General features: G+C 51.0%; 1 protein-coding gene across 1 annotated transcript; it reads right to left on the bottom strand.

Annotated features, from left to right (window-relative positions):
- Positions 1-207: 207 nt before the first annotated feature.
- Positions 208-19,864, bottom strand: LOC149364209 (uncharacterized). The gene is made up of 4 exons (XM_089570051.1): positions 19,664-19,864; positions 10,829-10,933; positions 2,664-2,754; positions 208-2,210 (listed from the first exon to the last, which is right to left on the bottom strand). The coding sequence occupies exons 1-4, from the start codon at positions 19,739-19,741 to the stop codon at positions 1,588-1,590; spliced, it is 897 nt and encodes a 298-aa protein (XP_089426177.1). The 5' UTR covers positions 19,742-19,864; the 3' UTR covers positions 208-1,587.
- Positions 19,865-20,170: the final 306 nt, after the last annotated feature.

The following is a 20,170-nucleotide window of genomic DNA, read 5'->3' as shown; positions in this document are numbered from 1 at the left end:
TTAAGTATGGCGACTGTCCGTCATATGTAGGGACCAGAGCAAAGCCAGCCTGAACTGGCCCTTGCAGTGCTTGTAAGTTCAGCTAGAGAACATTTTCTAGCCAGATTAAGTTTTGATATAGGTCAGAAAATTTCTTATTTCTTCTTGCAATTAAACTGAGTGGAGTGCTACAGATTGCTCAAGAAATGGCACACAAGAGACGTTGCTTTGCATACAAACAAACGTTTTACGTTTATTCAACACTTGCGTACTTTTCGGTGCGCGCTTTTTTTGTGACACATGTAGGATGGCATCCAGTAAAAAGGCACTTCAGCTTAAATGTGAATAATGGAAGATGAGCATGACTTTGACTCGATAACTTAACGACGACTCGGTAAATACACATGTCGTTCTTAGGAACTTTACAGAGAAAATGTAACACATATATACAATGCTTATATAAAATTATGTTTTTTGGTGGGAAATTCTGAAAGACAAGTTCTGTACATATCATACAAAAGGCGTACGAAGCAGCTCGCGGACATGCTTCAGTGTTGCCCCAGAAGGAATAATTCCCGCATTGTGCGCTCATAGAACTGAAAATTGTACATACTGCGACGAGTATTGGGTTACCCGGCAGCCAGAGGCACACGTGGAATGGTTCGATAACAAAAGGTTACTCTTACGCGCACCTCGTCAGATCAGCCGTGATTAAATGAGCATTTTCCCCATTCTAAACAGAGAAACAGCTATATTTTCGTTCATAAGTATGGCGAAAAAGATGTGATTTTGTTTGCATCTTTCTCTTACTTTTTTTGTTACTTCAGTAGAAGCATGAATGACCTAGAATGTCTGGGGGAATACCCAGAGGTGAAGCAAATTTAAAACAAGGGATTCATTGCTCAGTATTGTGTCCACCCAAGTGCTACTATACAAATACGAAGGGAAGCTGTAAAGGTTCTCACACAGCCTTCGCAGTTGAAGAAAACTTCGTCCTAGTCTGAGCAGAGAACCCGGGGCTACCTTGCAGGGATAGTCACTCTACTAACTACCAATAAAAACTTCTAGGAGACGGCAGAACAAGGCAGAACTTATCAACAACTTGAAGTGGGACCAGTGTTAGCCCAGTGTGTTCCGGGCAATTCGTCAGTGCGGAGTAATTTTGGAACACTGCACGTGTGTGAACAAAGCACCATTTTGTGCGTAGGCAAAAAGCTCCGTTCACATTTCGTAACCCCTTGCCGTCCAGCTCACAACCATTCCTTGTAGCGAGTACTGCTTCTTCCGTGTCCGTTCAATATACAGTGTACACAAAAGATCTGCCATACAATCTTTGGGCATCAATAATGTGAACCGTCAGCTGTTTCCAGCAAGACAGAGATACAGCTTGTATTAGCTAAATTCGATGCAGTGGGGCCCAAGGCTATAATGCAGTTCATATTGAGCAAAAGCATCGTCGGACGTATATTAGACTGCGCCAGTGAGCTTTTGAGCCAGGCGCGCTTAGCGACTCCACACACACACGGCTTTATGGAACGCAGACAAACCAGATGATATCTGAATGAATTTGGCACAAAGCGTCAACCGCGAGCGGCCTCAAACCCCAAGCTACCAGGGCCTCCAAACATGATCACCGTACATGATGACTGGCGGAGCCCGGCGGATCACTCCGAACGGGCGCGATTCTATGCGCACAAGTTCGGGTCCATAGTCGTCCGCCGACGTGGTCGACTCAGAGTCACTGAACGGGCTTGCCGGCGCACTAACGCCTGAAGAGGAGGACGAGCATGCGGAGGACCGGCTTCCCGTGGCCAGGTTGAGAGGGCTGGCCATCGGCATCCTGGACAGCTCTCCAGGCGCGAAGCACGGATGACCCATTACACCGTACGGAGATGAAGGGGGGACCACACTGGAATCTGTGTCCGAAGCTTCTTGCTTGACGACTACACGAGCAGCCATGCTATGGCTGGACACACTTCCGGCGGAGGTCGTGGCAGAGGCGATCGCCGCTGTAGAGGACGGACAATGAACGGCAGTCCTGGTACCGGCCTCTTCGGCATCCATGGCGTCCGTGGACAGAGACGGTTGGAGGTTGGCGAAGCTGGTGGACAGGTGGGAGAGAAGCCTGACCCTGAGGGAGGCGTCCACGTCAGCGTTCGTCACGAAGTCTGTCACTTCGCGGGCGCACGCGGCGTAGCCAGCCTGGTACCGAGCTTCCATGGCGTGGGTCGCTGGAGAGAAAGAAGGCAAAAAACAACGGTTTGTCTCGACACTCATTCATGAAATCAAAAAGCTACCAATTATGTTCTATTAACAAGTGGCTGAGCTGATGATGATGATGATATCCTCAGGCTTAAGGCCCATACCATGGCGGGGGATTGGTCAGGTTGCAAACTATTGATTAGCGCTGTATGATTTCAAGTAGCAATCGCATACTCCAGTTCTGGTAATGGTTGATGGGCACGAACTGATCGCTTCGTTAGACAATTTCTGCTTCCATCAATATCGCTAGTAAAGCGTACGGTAATTTCATTACACCAGCCACAGTTGCCTGGAGGTCAGGGGCGCAGCTTCAAAATTTCAAGGGTTGCACAGCTGTTCTCCAGTTTACGCTTTATGAGCAGACATATCTTTATTTCAAGATGCAAGCCCGCATTAATAAGGAGCACAAGGTGTAAACTTACGAGGCAGATGGTGACCGTGGTGGATGCTCTGCAAATGCCTCACAGTCATCTCCAGGATGTCAGCCTTCTCGAGCTTTGCATTGCGAGGGTTCTGCATGAACGAAGAAGAGCCACGGTTATTCACGTGACAAAGGGCATTCGCACAATAAAAATGAGCGATTATGAAACTTCTTTTTGTCACGCTGCAAACATGGAGTTAGCGACGACGCAAGAAGATTTGCATGCAGGTCGCTTTACGAGCGCAGGCCAAAGCGCCAAGAACACAGATCTTCACGGGCAGTCAGGATGACGGAGCAGTAATGTCTCGCACGAAGTAAAGAATTACAAAAAAAAAACTCGCCAGCAGGAAAAAAACATACGGGAGTACACACAGGGCGTCAGGCTCATTGAACCCTGGTCAAACAATTTCGTCGGTCGTCAATAGGAGCGCACCCAACTCTTTTTTCCGTGCCGAGCCTTAACGTCAGCTCCGCCCATATATATGCACAGACCCGTACGAAAAGGTCTCACGCCGTACTCGTAGCGCTGGTAGCGGAGGTACGCGAGTCAAAGAAAGGACAGCGTGCCTTGAACAGCGAACGGGGTCAACGCATTACGCAATATGTCGGCGCGCAGGGTAGGGCTGCATGGCGGGAGCCAAGAAGCGGCAAAAGCCACCTACCCCGCGAATATATATCATGCTCCAGCGTACGACGAACCTACCGGGGACGACAAACGCTGCGTGCGTCAGAGGTCAAAGGGTGATACGGGAAGAGCGACGCAAGGTCGTGAACCCTCCCGTGTTGCGACGCGCGGTTCTGGAGTTCGAATCACGATCAGTATGCCGAGCTCGCGTAACCTGTGACCGAGGTGGGTGACTAACCGTGCGGTGGCCTCCCCTCCCGTTCTTTGCGGAACGCTACCGGATGACTGCTACGCGAGGGAAGGTTAAAAGGGGGAGACGGCGCACGTCAATACGCCGCGCGCAAACAAAGAATGTGAAAAAAAAAACGCTTCTGAGATTCCGCCACACCCGAGCTCCCCCCCTCTTCCAAGCAGACACGCAATTCCTCGACAAGGCGAGTAACCTTGAGCTTCGACTACCGGGGTCGGGTCGGGCAGGGTAGGAGCGGAGCGGCTTTATGAATGGGACCGGGAGCCAAGGAGAGGTCGATGATCAGATCTTCTTTGCCCGTCGTACGCGACCACCCGTACTACTACAGACGCCCAGCCGACAAACTACTTGGGTCGCACCTCCGTACCCTTTCTATCCTTTCATCTTCGTGCGGTATGAACGCAAAATGCACGCGTGCCATTCGCGTCACGTGTGGGAAAACTAATGGCGCTGCGTAAGGCCGAGTCGTAAATCAGCATCGGCCCTCTTGGCGGCGTATCACCACCGCCTGGTGTGTGCTGAGTTTGGAGGAGCGTTGCGTAGTCGACGCGTGCGAAGATTGCGTAAGGCGCTGGATCCTTTGTTCGAATCCTAGCATAGGCGACGCCGCAGCGACCAGCTGTCGACTTCGCAAGCGGAGGTGAACGAGAGTTCCGCCGTGTGTCGCCATCCTGCTGGCAGAGCCGTGGTCAACACAAGAATGTAATTACTGCTACACGTCTGTCTATAGCTCAATTCCGTTGAATTGAAGTATCAGTTCGCTAAGAGACAATGGAGAATGTTGGAGACAGTTCTAGAAGGACGCAAGGTGCGAGTGAAAGATTCAACGCCAGTTGGAAAGAAGTGGTGACATGTCACCCCAGAGGTGATTCGTTACGTCATCATTACAGTACGCGCGCATGCACTTCGAGCTACGATATTACTCCATGTTGCGTGAAAGATCGAGCCATTTCTGACATGGAGCTTGCGTACCAAGACAGTCGAGCCTGGCCACGCCGGGAATGGACGCGGTGCGCGCGAGGAACGCAGTGAGCTAAGTGGGAGTCTCGACTAGTTAGCAAGACATGATTTGGAGGTGAGCTTAGCGCCAGAGAAGCAAGAACATGAGAGGGACACAGAATGAGCGCTCGTCCTGTGTCATGTTCTTGTTTCTCTCGCGCCAAGCCCCCTTTCAAATCATTAACTCCGTGATTCCGGCAGTCCTCAAGGCCGCCCGAGGCCTGATATAGTAAACAGCAAACCTTAGCGCAATACGAAACGTTGTCAGCGTACCGCAAGGGACTGCAATCTCTTGAAGGTTCTCCCGATATTTGTAAAAATTGACAACCTTCTTTTCAAAGATGTGCGTAGGTACGCGGCAAGACTTCCGGACTTGCACATATCACCGCTTCTTCGATATTCCATGACGTCAAAGTGAATCGGGTATAAACAATTGTCTAAAGGTCTCGTGCAAGAACAGTTTATCTACACCCTTCATTGCGCACGAAAAGAATTTGCAGTAGAAGTTCTTCTAGCGCGAGCCATAACGTTTCCACGCGAGATCCTCGTGAGCGCACACAGACAATACGAGGACGCGCGCCTGTGGCAATGAAAGGCATCAGAGAATAGCATCACTGCCGACCGACTCCGAATGTAGAAAAGCGCGCCAAAAACACGCACGCGCCCGCCACCAGGGCACGTGTGCGCACACCTACAGTTCCTTTCGGGGGGCGGAAGCCAGAGAAAGCCGGACGAAGAAGCGCGCTTTCAGACTCCTCCGAGCGCGTGACTGACCCACATAAGGAGAAGAATCGCTCTCGCGTCCAAAGAAAGAGAGAAAGAACGACGCGAGCTGTGAAACATCCGACACTCGTCTACTGCGTTTTTCATTTTATCCCGTTCGGTGAGACCGGCCAACACGATGGAGGGAAAAAAAGAAACGTCCACAAGAACGTGCAAGACTGAACACGCGGCTGGTTGCCCACCGCTGCGTCACAAAAGCCGAGCAGCAGCAAGAAACGGCGGCGAGACCAGTGACGCCTTTTGAATACTTTCCACGCCACTCCTGAAGAGCGTGCGAGCTCTTTCCTTCCCGTTGCAGGTAGCAGCAGCAGCGCCAGCAACAGCGCGTGCGAGAGGTGGCTGCGGAACTGTGGCAAGGAAAGGCTTCCCGCCAAGGCCATGCGCGCGCGCCAGTGGCGGCCGAGAGAGGCGAGGTTCAAGAAAGGTGCGCCCTGGTCAGAATCAGCGGGGCCTGCTCCACCCCTCTGTTCTTTGCGGCGCTCGCGAACGCCGTCAAAGCGTGCGCGCGTCAAGGGGAAGACAGCGGTTATCGGTTCTGCTGGCGCCGTTCGTCTTCAAAGCAGGGCGCGCGCGCAGAGGCTTTCTTGGTAGCGCATCTCTCCCGCCTACCCCCGACCTCTTGGCGGACCAAGTTTCAGGGAGTGGCCGTTCCTCACTTTCCAAACCCCGTGCGACCGCGAGTAAAAACTCCCCGCGGGAGACTCAGCAGGGGGGGCACGGCAACCCGCCGGGAATCCCCCTTCCCGTTGCTCCAACCCCCGTTTTGCTAGCTCGCCTCGGCTACCGGCGGCTTCTTCAAATTAGTGCTGCCATTAGTACCACCGTAGCTCCCTGCTCGGCGCACAGACGGAGAGGGGAACACATTGCTCGACTAGCTCTGGGCTCCCCCCCCCCCCCCCCCCCCCGTCTTTCTGTACTACACGACAAGCTGGAAGAAAGCGATAACTTCGCCGTCGCTTCTCCGGCGGCAAGGCCTCGTTGCAGAAGCTGCCCATTTGGCAGACCGCACGCTCTTCTTACCCCACTTCCCTTCTAGCTGCAGGGACAATACAAAGCGCACGAGCTGAAGAACCTAAACCAGGAGGACGCGGGACTTCCGAAGGCGCCGCCGTCTCCTGCCCTCCAGCGCTCGAAGGTACTGGAGAGGGCGGACCTCTGGCGCCTGGTCGGGGTGGGCTGCGCCAAGCTGGTAACGTGGTACTGGCCGTGTTCGTACAAACCTAAGTGCCGTACGAGACACCGTGGCCAGAGGCGGCTCATCCTTCATTGTTGCTGGCTGTCCGCCGCCTTTTGATGAGCTGGCAAGAAAAAGTAGCAAAAGGGACGGGAAAACGGCCATTGTGACAACGAAGGTTTCCAGGTATGGGCTAAGGGCTGTCCACCGCCGTGGGAACAAGCAAGGAGGGAGGCGCGGTGTCGATGATGACTGTGGCCAGGCGAAGAAAGCGAAAGAAGAAAGGGCGAGTCCTAGCGGAGCAATTCATCTTCCAGAAGCTCAGTCGCGCCTTGTCCACGTACCCACTTCAAGCGAGGCCTGATAATCACCGCCCACGCACTTTTTCTCTTCTACTGCTCTTCCTTTCCTTCGTCCTTTGGACGGAAAAACAAGTAAACAAACCGAGGACGGCAACGACAACCGTCGTTGGTCAAAAAACGATCTCGGTGTCGACTGTCCTGTCGTTCTTCAGCGCAGTACTCATTAGAGAGGGTGATTCCGGTTGCTTCTATCACGCTCTTACGAGCTTTTTTCGAAGCCCTGAGGGAAAGGAGATGAACAGCGTGCTAAAAACGCCCTCCCGAGGGCCGATGAATAGTGACCATAACAGAGTGCTAAAGGCCCTTAGCCGCGAGAGGTAAAGAAGCATGCAGGTGCGTGGATTCCGTTCCTCGTTGACGTTTGTTAAAAGGTCCACGTGCGCGGGAATTGAAGCAGGGCGTACGAGAACAGCACCGCGCTATGGGCATGCGTCATTCCTCTCCTTTACTAGTCGCATTCGCAGAAGCCTGTGAAGCCATGCATGATATATGCGTGGAAATGAGCATTTTCAAGGAAAAGCTATTCTGACAGACCATCGCTTCCTTGCCGTCTTAGCATAATTGAACTCGCTATTAATTCGGGGTATTCTGCCGATGATTCTGAACACGAGGCATTGAATTTGTAAAAATAAAATAAATGGGCGCGAGTGTCATTCCTCGGCAACTTTCCTCTTAGTCCACTCACGCCCATATCAGAACTGAATCGACACGTGTTTCCAGGGCGTCCACCTTTAAGCCATGCTCACACGGAGCGCACACGAGCGGACACGTAAGAGAAGAGTGACCGCCTTGAGAGGCGTGCCGCAAGGGCCCGCTCGAGGGCGATGCCGTATCTCAAAGGGAAACAGCGCTACATCGCGCGACACCCGCCCGGTCTGTACCAACGTAGTTCCAGATACACATCAGCAGCAACCTGCGGAACACGCAGTCGGCGGCCCTCCACACCCGATTCGAGACGCAGAAGAAAGAAGCCACCAAAACGACGACTGTCCAGCGCACGACGTCGCCCGGCCGGAACGCGACAGTAAAGATAAAGATGAAAAAGTGACGAGCGTAAAGGAAACCGACGCCGCCGAGCGTGCGCCACGATCGTCACGGCACGCCGGGCTCCTGTCTCGCTGTAAAAAAAACAAAAAAAAACGAAATATATATATATATATATATATATATATATATATATATATATATATATATATATATATATATATTTTTTTTTTGTTGTTGTTGTTCTGGTATTCCTTACGAGCCCTCCGTCTAGCATCGCGGCAGGAAGGGCTGAAAACGGCACGTGCCACACAGAGAGAAGCCGAGGCACTCAGCGGCGTCCTTGGAGCTCAGACAAGCGAGCCGAGGGGAAGGGCACGTCGCTGCGTGAAAGGAATCGCGAAGCCTTTGAAGAAAAGAGAAGGAGGAGGAGTCTCCGCTGCTTTTCTTTTTTCCCTGCCTGCGCAGCGGTGGCGAGGCCAGTGCACGCGCCGCTGATGATCTACGCTTTCTGCCCTCCGTCGCATCTTTTTATACGCGCTTTTCTTGCCGTCATTCGCGGGCGTCACGGCGTCGCCGACACCTGTAGATCTGACGGCAGCAGCCTAGACACGACCGTGGTGGCGCGGGACTCGGATGCTGAGAGAGAGAGAGGATGAAGTACGGCGGAGAAGTGACTCGAAGGAGAGGAGTGCGGCGGCGTGACGGTTTTAGTCACGACCAGTTTAGGAACGAAGAGTAGAGCCGGAGGAAGCTGGGATTACTATTCTCTTTCGCACGAGCGCGCACATGCACGCGTGCCACGGAATGGCGTCGTCCGGCGTCTTCGGGGCTTCTATCTTGCCACGGCTCGGTGGTTTCGGACGTGACGGCCCGTGACTGGAACGTGCGATTCTTCTGGTTATGTCGGCTGTGCGGGTCATCGCGCCGTAATTATGGAGGAAAGGCGAGAGAGCCCGCAAAATAAGCTTTGGGGGTGGAAGGTAGGAGTTGAGGCTGGAACCGTAGGTGTAATCAAATCTTGTGGGCGCGCCTTTTGGGTAAAGTAGGCGGACTTGTTTCCACTACGGCGAAGTTCGCGCGTCACTGCTTATGTCTCGCCAGTGCTGTTTTTGCTGTCACTGTAATTCCCCACTTGACTGCCTCCACCGCAAGGCTGTTTGGAGACTTGTGAAATGTGCTTTGTACACCCGGAATTTCACATTTCGAGCAACCGTCACAAGCGGAGAGTGAAACCTTGTCATGAATAAGTAAAAAAAAAGCGCGTTGGCCGTAGCATCCTTTATATGACTGAAAAAAAAAAAGTGAGTAATTTCCTTGCAACAAAATATATATGAAAATAGAATTGCGGCCTAGATCCAGATCGTGAATCGGAAATATGCAGATTAGCGCTGCGAAAGCGCTGAAATACGAATACAGCGAGAGATCAGAGCAGCAGCTTGACTTATGTGAGCTTTTTTTTTTAACTTCCGCTATTCGGCATATGCTGCATTTCCACGAAAAAGATGATGTTCCTTCCGTTCCCATCCTTTTTGTTTCACGCCACTAGCACGCCACCCGGCCGAATGGAATGTGCCAAAACGGAGGACCCCCCCTCCGGCGCCCATCCCGCACCCGCCCACCGGTCACGACGGGCGCCGACTCGCTTCGCAAGGCGGGCGCCCGCAGTCGCTGAGCTCTCCTGTCGCCGCAGGCGCTCCAAGAGAGTGAAGCACGCCAACACCTGCTTCCGCACTCGGCGCGCACGGCTGCAAGCAGGGGTGGCGAACGAGCAAGGCTTCCGCCCCTCCCCGCCTTTCTCACGGGCGAGGTATGCCACTATGCGGCCGAATCACGGCGCGGGTGCAACGCTAATGCAACGGGCGGCACGAACCCGTGCGTCGCGCTTTCTTCTAGCTACCGGAAACAACAACGGCCTCTCGTGCGATCCAGACGCACGAGAGGCGGAAGGGGGGAGGGGAGCGCCTTTGCGACGGTAGCGGTGGTAGCAGCAGCCTTGACACTTGACCCGTTGGCCAACCGCGACAGCTGAGGGCTGTCGGCTGAGCGAGGAGTACGGGATGAAGGCAGCGAAGTGGGCAGAGGAGCCCGCAGGGATGAAAAGCGAGTGGAAGCTTTGGGGGCTGGATAGAAGAGGGGGGGAAGGGGGTGTCAAAACAAGGGAGCCCGTTTAGCTGGCAGCCCGGTTGCGTGGTGAAGGGACGGAGGGGTGCCGTGCGCGCGCAACACAGGCAGTGGACAACAGCGGCGCGTGAAAGAGATCCAGGGGGCGCTGATGAAGGATCCGCATCAAGGGTAAAGACAGCGCGAAGTGAACGCTTGCAGCCTGCTAGATTTTAATTATTACGGCTCCTGCTGCTCCTTCGTTGCCCTCTCTCCACTGGTTGTCACGAAATTAGCAAGAGGGTTTCGAACGGAGGAAGCGGTTTGGGAGGAGTCAATATCTCAATACCTACATAGAGACAGGTTGATAGGAATTATCCTATCAAGCCCAACGTACTCGCGATATGCAATTACTCTGTAGCTGGGCGCTGCAAGCTCGCCGTTTTTCCACTTTTTCATTTTTGTTGGTGCTACGTGTTGCCCTGCTCACATGAAAGCAATCGATGCGCCGTATGGATACAATTCAAGGTCAACAAGCGCACGTCCGTGTATGCAAGGTACTTTAAACGGGCATCAAGTCACCGTGAAGCAATGGCGCTATCGACGAAGTCGCAGTAATCGCCTTCTGCCTACTGAGCCACGAAATCGAACCTTCGTAACCTCTATGTATAGGTGCATGAATGTAGATGCTTTGCTGAACTGACGTCATATTGGTGAACATGCTCGTGAACTACAAGGACGACGGTAACCTTTGTGATGGTTTAACCCGCCGGTATCAGACAAATGAGATAGAGCTCAACAATAAAAGCTCCCCAGCGTTATGTTTCGGACGTAAGTATCCACATATGCATGGGTAAGCCTAAAGAGCTGCGGAATCGATGCGTACCTGAGATTCTTTCTTGCTGTGTCCGTCCAGCAGGAGGCTCTTGAGCTGCGATAAGCTGTGGTTGATGCGCGCCCTGCGACGCTTTTCCATCAAGGGCTTGGACGCCTGCGAAGGGCAAAGACAAAGGCAAAAACGAACTCAGTTATGGTCCTCACTCGTGGGCACCCTGCCAATGAATAATACAGATGCTCTGGCCCGCTAGCCTCCGCATTTGTAGACAGTGTGGATGTTTAGCAATCGGGTGGCATTTCAGCTGCATGGTTGGCAAACCCGCGTGCGTTACTAGCCAAAACTCGTGGCGATCATGTGGATACTGCCGCTGCGCTCGCCATGGAAGGTATTTGGACTTCGTGTTCGCGAATTTGTGCTAGAAAACGCATTCCATCATCACAAAGGTTCAGCATAACCAGCGCGCACTGGTACTAGCAGCAAAACTTTTAAATATTTAATGGGAAAGTCGTAAAGTCTGGGTACGCGCCCACACGGAATATATTTTACACCAATTAACAGGTGAGCAGTCTTAAAATGGTGAAATTATTTTTTATTTTCATTTTTAGCCCTTGGATTGCTAGCACTGTCGTATTTCCCAAACTTTCCTGTGATACTGTGCCAGAATTTTGCATAAAGGCAGTGCCGCCGGCAGGCAACCCTCCGCTCGAAGTTGCGAGTATCTGAGCTGGTTGTATGGAAGGCTTTCATATATAAAATGCGCACGCTGAAGGCAGGCCGCCTTGTAAGCTTCACGTCCATTCTCTCAATGCAGAGCAGCTCCTTTGGAATGCTTGATGTCAAATCCATACTATCCAATAGCATTTGCACGCTGGCGATGAGTGCGCGCTATTTATTACTTTGATACTCAAGGAAAAAGAAAGCTAAAAAGGAAGTATGTGAAGCTTTCCTGAACGCAGAACGAGCACATGTAGAACACTCAGGTCTGACAGCGTTCCGAACAAAGCAAGGGATATTGAGGAACTGTATATCATACCATCCACGTGCATGCGTAGAAATGAAATATGGGTCTATTTGCATGAGAAGATCTCCTCAGGTTACCCAGATTTGCCGCGGGAAACATTTTCTTCCTGGTGGAACCGGTAAAAGATAAGGCTTCCAGATTGACTGTGACGTCAGAAAGCGCGGAATGTGACGCGTGCCGATGGTGCAACACGTTCAGCCAATTTCTATGCGCGGTTTCGCAGCGCCTAATGACATGATCATGTCGCCTGTCATATCGCGTGAACAACTCTCCTTGATGAATATGGAGAACAAGGCACGAGTCTCTTCCTCCGGCGTTCTTTCTCCTGAGGAGGCACGGTAGCTTAGCATAAAAAAAAGAGAGAAAGATTAACAAGAAATCGCACCATCCGCCCCACGCGAACAAAAAGGTCATTAAATCCAAGCAAGAAGCATGAACCTGCCCTGAGGCGAACTCGCGCAAATTCACCAATCCTCACTCATTTCCTCTGCCTCCGTAACTGTACAACTGTGGTGTTTAATCTCCGAAGGACAGTGAGCGGAGTGGCTATTAGACAGTTTTAGCTGAGCGTTTTTACGGCCAGCGGAGAGGAGCGGACGAGCGCAGACGCCAATGCGCATGCGCACGTCGCTGGGCCGGCCAGCGTTTTTACGGAGCGTAGCTTACGCCCACAAGAAAGCCCTCTCCGGCGGAGCGATAGGCAGCGCGCGAGCGTGCGTAAGAGCGTGCGGGCGTGTATGGGTGTTCAAAATGGGAGCCTCGTCTGTCATCTAAAACGCCATATTTGCCCAATAAATAACTCAAAACAAAGAATCTACCTTTACTAAATAGTTTAAGCGCATTATTAGCTGGCTCAATTGATATTCTTTTCCCTCTAACTCGAATTTTGACCTATAGGTGGAGCAGCAGAGCAATTCGACTCTAGTCCGCTCGAGAAGACGGGCGATCCGCCCGGCTAAAACTCTTTTTTCGCGCGCGTCTCCGCTGGTGTATGCGCTCGCCCGCTCCGCCCCGCTGGCCGTAAAAACGCTCAGCCAAAACTGCCTATTATAAAACTCTTTACAGCCTGAACGTGCACGAGTAGATGATGAATGTCGGTTTGTGCGAGTGTGCGCGAGATAACTTCCCGGTTATTTTTGGAAAGACATAGGAACGCACGAACAAGACCAGCTACAAGTACTTCTCATCTTCCAGGTTTATTTTTTTTCTTTTTTTTTCTGAGGATGACTTCTAGTCCTCCGACAGTTGGCCCGCGTCTGGGCAATCGTCTTGCGCACGCCCACAGCAAAAACAAGGCACTCAACCGGCTATCGTTGCGTGCACAAAAACAATGTGTACGCGTAACGTGCGATGGAACTGTTTTCGAGGTGTGCCAAGAAGAGTGCTGAGATATGTGTTCCCCCTGCCGTCGTCATCTTTGTTGTCCTCCTTGGTTGCGAAGGCTCAACCAGAACTAGACTCCTATACTATCCAAAGAAGGTTAAACTGCCAACTAGAATGATCGCACTTCTTGAGTGTAGGTACCCGAGCTTTTAAAATTTCTGCAAATTTTCATGTTCTCGCCAGCGATCAAATGTGCCGCGAGCTTTAACAGCACGTTTTCTGATATGTGGAAGAGCACAAGGACGCGCTAAATGATACTCGGGACCAAGTCAAATTAGTTTAGTTTTATGCGACTAAAAATGATAAAGGAGATGTGCATGATTCCAAATGAATGCCAATGAAAAAAAAAATAACACAGGAGGTCGACGAACTGTTATCCTTGCTAAGCTCGCGATGACTGTCCCGCACAGGCCGAAGGTCATGTTAACAGTGCAGTGACCCCGTTCTGCAGTTCATAAAAAAAAAATCATTTTCCACCACGCACCGCTCGATTCTGCGTGTAACACATAAGCGATGAGACATTTTAGTTACAGGACCTAAGTGCCTTCGTCGCATTTCCCAAGAATCTATAGCTGTTATCGATAAGGTGTAGTGTCCCTCACAACGTTATAAGATCTGAAATCAGTTCAAGCGTGCTGGGCTAAGCTGGAAGGCGCATAGAACAACGAAAAGACGTACACTGTACTTCGCCACTCTTTGCGAAGAGGTCAGAGACACGTGTGCAACAATGAGTGATCCCTGCCAGCGGAAAGACATCGTTGTTTGCGCCAGCTTTGAGTTATATCTAACGCAGTACCGTATCAAGGTGCCGCAAGAAGGCATTTTATCGAGCTGCAGTGAATAAAATAAAAACCCAACTGGAAGCCGTTGATAACAGCGATGTTGGTCCGGGATCCTGATATTAGAGTGCCGGCAACAAGTTTGCAGGTTTTTTACTGGCGGAGCCTGTGCCTTTAAATATGTCATTGCTCAGATGATAGGCAATCCTGCCTGCTCCCCTCTTATGTCTCTCATACTATATAATTTCTTTTTGTTGACTACGTCACTGAAGCAAAACCGAACGTTATCACTCATTTTCGGAGAAAAAAAAAACGAAATCTGGTGCTTGGCTTGTGCACAGCGATGAGGCGCTGGCACAGTGGATAGTTTTCGGTGAAGTTCGCGACTTACTTTATTGGGCATCGGCAAAAATTAAGATCCTGAAGGAGCCTAGCTAGCAATTGAGATAATGAACGTTTTAGATATGAAAGAACTCATCGTAATGGTGTATTCCAATCGCTACACTACCACAGTCATTATAAACTCTCTCTTCTGTCTCTTTTCTCTTTATTGTAGTGGACATTTGACTTCACAATACGTGAAACTGAAAGCCCGAGGTAGAGGCTCGATCGTTCAAATTATGACCGTTATAGAGGCTGTGCTGGAGCTGTTTGGAACTGCATAATTACCAGGAATTCTGCCACTACGTAACGCATGGCTATGGACATCGAAAATAGCGCGGTGACATCATCTGTGCCGTAAGAAAAAACTCTCGATGACTGGGTGTTTCCGCCGAGAGTACGTAAACGAGCACATTATCTTCCTCCTTCCCTCTCTCTATTTAACGGCAAGCAAGTAAATCGTCTCGACAGCCAGGGTTACACGGTTCCTTATCAAGAATGGGCAGTAGACAGAACGGGAGTGGTCGGCATGGGGGAGACCTCGCACTTGAAGTGGCTACCGAGAAAAAGGTAGCTTTATCGGCTACTTCTCACTTCCGACAGCTTCAAAGGGGATCTGCGTACACTCGCTCTTTACTCCACCCTCGAAAGACGCATCAGTTGAGAATAGGGGGGGTATTCTCCGTATACTGGAGATTAGTGGTCAGACAATGACACATCGAAGAACATGCAAGTTCCGGCTTGGATAAAACAATGCCGCTATCTCCCCACGCAGCCGACTCAGCTAGGGACATAACAATGCTTCGCTATAGATGAACAGAATGACAGTTCCTCTGGCATTTATTTCATATCAACTGAACGCATCGGCCAAAGGTCGTTCGGTCTGCTACTTTGAGCTACAGTGTGCAAGTGAGTATGATGTAGTGAGACCAATACCTGAATGCTGCAATGGCAATATCACCCAGTAGATAACTGTTCTGTGCGGAGCTGGAACACTGGTGCGAATAGATACACGACAAGCCTTTCAACGGCTTTCCGGAGAGGTTCCCTGGAGTGGAATAGTTAGAAAAACGGGTTCTTGACCCCACGTCGTGCGGGCCAACACACATTAACAATGGACGTCTGTGGCTCAGCTGCCCTTTCCCATCGAAATGGAATCATTATAGCTCTCTGTGACTGACCCGCCCCCACAGAACACCTCACAATGTTTTCAAACGGCCCTTAGTTTGCACTGGTTTTCAGTGCCACCTAAAGATAATGGGCGGATAGCATTTGATTGGAGCAGTAACATTTAGGTCATGGCCTGTTCTCCACCGAGGGCACAAGAGATGACCAACGGCACAGCAAAGATATTAATACCTGCGCGTTTCAGAAGGTTGAAAACGCAAGAATGATAAAAGAAATGTTAGACTTGGAGAGCAGTGCAAATTTGTTCGAAGTCTATAATTCGGCTTTGTTGTTTTTATTGGCTCAAGTGCTTCCCGACGTCCGCATCACCTGGACCCGACACTGGGCACGGTGAATGATAAAAACGGAATAGATGATCGAAAGAGAAGAAATGTTCAATATGCAAGCTCTCAATACGGCTGAGTTCTTGAGCAGCTGGGAACGTGCAATCATTAGACGCCTCGGGTTGTGTTTAGCGGAGAACTGGACGTGGCAGCGACGTTTGATAATTTGAACTCCGTTATCAAAAACGGTAAATCCATTTCTCTCTCTCTCTCTCTCTTTTTGGCTGGAGAGGCCCTGATATCTCTAGCACCCAAATCACGTTCACACCAACTCCCCACCGTTACATAGTCCGAGATAAGCCCACGCTCCAACGCCACTAGCGCGCACGTGACGCAGGGCCTCGCGGTAATGGAAACCGTCTCTATCCAGCGTCCGGCAAGAAAGTCCCCGCGTTTTATACAGTCCGCTTTCTCGCACAGTGGATGGACGTGAGAAAAGAGAGTCGCGCGCGCGCCGCTCACGTGGCGACCCTCGTTCCGCCTTTCGTGATAGCGGCCATCACCGAGTTGAGCTGTATTCTGTATCAGGTTGGGGAAGAGGGAATCAGTCTATCAGGGAGGGCAACCCTCAGCGAAGAGCCACCCTCGCAGCTTAGTTATCGGCCAAGCAGCGGCTCTTCTCGGCGTCGTTGCTTGCGAGGCCTACGACCCTCGCTTACACATCCCTCTCTCTCCCCTCAGGCTAGCTTTCTCTCAGTCGGACATCCTCTCCTTATCGGAGCCGCGGCTGCTACGTCATCGCGGCGCGCCTTTGCAAGCAAGGCGATCCCCAGTATGGCAAGTACGAGCAGAGCGGCAACAGCAGCGAGCGGGTATTGTTAGCTCGTCCCGTGATAACGATGGCACGCCGTCCGTTGATAAAAAGAATCACGGAGTCGGGAGACAAAATAGCAAAAGTCAACGGCGGTATCTCCAGGCCAGGCGAGGGGGTAGTGGCGCGGTGCGTGCCGCCGGAGAGCCCGCAGTTCCGCCGTCCGATTGGAGGACGAGCGGTCGCGCGCTGGGCACGTGCTCGGCTGACCAATCAGGGGCCGGAACCCTGAGGAGGCACGCACGCCGAGCCCCCCCCGGCCACAACCGACTGGCGCGTGCTGACGCATGTCGTCGCCTCGCTCTCTCGATCTGTGTTTCTTTTTCCTATTTCTCGGCTATCTTTCTCTCTCTGTTTGCTGCTGTCGCAATCACGTATACGGCTGCCTGTCGAGTTTGTCCGGAAGGTGCACCGAAGGGCACTCGCGCCCTGCCCTACACATTTATCTCTCGCCGCAGATCCCGTGAGACGTGCCATCCAGTTCAATTTCAGGTGTTTGAGGAGCGGAGCGAATTCATCATCATCATCATCACCAGCCTGACTACACCCACTGCAGGGCAAAGGCCTCTCCCATGTCTCTCCAATTAACCCTGTCCTTTGTCAGTTGCCGCCACTGTATCCCCGCAAACTTCTTAATCTCATCCGCCCACCTAACTTTCTGCCGCCCCCTGCTACGCTTGACTTCTCTTGGAATCCACTCCGTTACCCTTAAGGACCAGCGGTTATCTTGCCTTCACATTACATGCCCTGCCCAAGCCCGAATTAATGTCGCTTTTATATGATTCCTGAGTGCTCATTATGCGAAAAAGGCATAGAGAGGGTTGTTTTTGGAGCCTATGTTTACTATCGCCAAACAAAGGTGTTCCATGTACATAAATGCACGGAGGAAATGAACAAAACAGCACCGGTATAACTGTCGTCTCAATGTCTTAAATGAGTTCACTGTGAAAAATCAAAACTTGTATATACACATGTGCAAGCATCAACCGGCCAGAAAACCATGTGGTGTTGCTTCAATAGGTAACGGCATCATAGTGAAAAAGTGGCTCAGAATTTTAATTCTTTATGACGCTAGGTTTAAACATCCGAGGCCCCTATGACTGTACAAACACTTTGCCATTAAAATCAGTCCAGGCAAAAGCAACGCAGATATGAATGCCGCGAGTTCTATACCGTGCCCCCTTCAGGCACAATTAAGAGCTTAAAATGGCCGATACCGCTCTGTTCTTGCAAGCTTCAGTCGCTTTCAAATTATAGGCAAATAGAAGTAGGAAAAATCTTCAGTGAAGCGGCTTTCCCACAGAGATTTCATCAAAACATAAGCACCTGCACTCCTGCAGTTAGTCATTGAACAATGAATGTGACGCGTTACCGTATAGGAGCAGTGCACGTATAGGAGCAGTGCACTGCAGTGCAGCAGTGCAGTGTTGTCAGAGATCCCCAGGTGTTCGAAATTATTCCGGAGACCTCGACTGCGGCACCTCTTTCTTCCTTTCACTCCCTCCTTTATCCTTCCCTTACAGTGCGGTTCGGGTGTGCACCGAGATATGTCAAACAGTTACTGCGTCATTTCCTGTCCTCAAAACCAATGTTCAATTTCGAAACTTCAATTGAAAGTTGCTTGTACGGCCGGCTAGCCGCGCATGCTGATGCCATACTCCGGGCCTAAAACTGTACTAAGCGGCCAGCAGAGCAAATACTCGGTAATAACGGTAAAGTTTAGTGTCTTCTACAGAATTGTCAACAAGGCGAACTTTGGCGATGAAGAATCCGGGCGTGAGGAGGGGATATGTCTGTAATTGTTGTCAGAGTAAGAACCGTAAGCACAGGTATGGGACATGACCAAATTCAACTAGTCAGCCTGAAATATTTAAATCTATACGACGACGCCATGTTGAAGCCCCACTTGTAATTAAACGGCTAGAACAGGGGCACAAATTCTTTTGGTTAATAGAATTCCCACGAAGTAATGCTAGTATTTCGGGTGCCTATGCATAGAAATAGGTGTACATTTGCAGAAAGTTGGCTTTGACATTATCTGATGCAATTAATGTTGAATCTATAGTAATGCTATTTTAGATAATTCAGGTGCGTTTCAGACCCTGTAAGCGATTTTTCAGGGGGTTTGGTCCGAAAATGCCAGCCAAATACAACAGCACAATAATTACCGACTTCAGGAAACGGGCAACGCGCGATGCTGTTTGTAGAGGGAACGCTCACAAATAATCGTTCCTTAACATTGATTTTCCCTTCTGCACCTTAAATACCACGATGTAATGTTTCCGGAGATTGCAAGGAATGCAAGCAGATTCATCTGCATACATGAGAGGGATTGTCAATGTGAGACGACCACTCACGAATTTATAAGCGAAAAGAACTCTGCCGACGACAAGTGTTTCATAAACTGGCAAGAGTGAACTGCAGTGAACGCCTGGAAAAATCTCTTGAAATGATCCCCAGCTGACATGAGGCGAAAAAAAGAACTGAAAGTTTGGTCGCAGAAACCATGCAACCAACTGAACTAGTCAACTTGATTACGATTTGATCTGAGGCATGGCGACGACTTCGCACGCAATGCATGGTTACTTTCAACAGCGGAAAAAAAATAAAGAAATCAAGCCAGAGATTATTTGTTAGTTAAAACTGAACTATTGTCACCTACACTGCAGGCATCCCTTTCTGCAGTCTCGCATGTTAAATGTGTTCAACCAGCTTACCGCGAGTGCATTGCAAACCCCATGCCGGAAACTCCAAAGACGAAAGGAAATGGACGTGCGAAAGTTGTGCCTATCTATAAATTCTCTCCAAATGTTGAGCTAACAGCGGCTGTATTAGTGACAGCGTTAAGCCATCGGCGTTAAGCTGTCCCCTGATGTAGTCATGTCAGTGACATGACACGCGCCTTTGCTCATGTAAGCGGAATAACAGGTTGCTGGGATCAACCTGTAGTCAATAAAACGATGACAGAAGTAGCCAAAAAGAGGAAAGCCATCTCACCCTTCGGCTCTCCGCCTTGCTCTGGTGCAGCTGATGGTGCACGAATCCGAATCCCCGCTCGGAAGGAGGCATGGTCATCGCTCGGCGCGTATCCTTTTCCGCTCGACCGGCGGGCGGGCCACGACACGAGTCCTGAAGAGGAGAGAGATCTCGGCCAAGTCCCGGCACGCGCTTACTCTACTACCGGAGTTCCGACTGCAGCCACGCGCGCGCCGGGACGCGACCGCTACCCTCCGCCTCCTCCCCGCTTCTCTTCCCCCCGTCTCGGCCAATGGGACGCGCCAGCTACTCCTCTCCAGGTTGCGTCCTCCTCTCCGGACGCCATTTTGCGGAGCACGGTTCAATTCACGAACGTGCACCAGGCGTGCGCGCGTGTCCAGCTTCGGGAGCCGGCTCGCGCGCTGTTCCTTCGTGTAGCTGCTACTGCATTTCTTTCTCTCCCCCATCACCCCCTCCCTCTACCATCATCTTTTCTCGTTCTTCTTTCTGTGTCTTTCAGCGGCCCGG

This window comes from Amblyomma mixtum, chromosome 2, assembly GCF_055824585.1.
Source record: "Amblyomma mixtum isolate Tamu chromosome 2, ASM5582458v1, whole genome shotgun sequence".
Taxonomy (NCBI): Eukaryota; Metazoa; Arthropoda; class Arachnida; order Ixodida; family Ixodidae; genus Amblyomma; species Amblyomma mixtum.
This window is presented reverse-complemented; position numbering and strand designations above follow the sequence as displayed.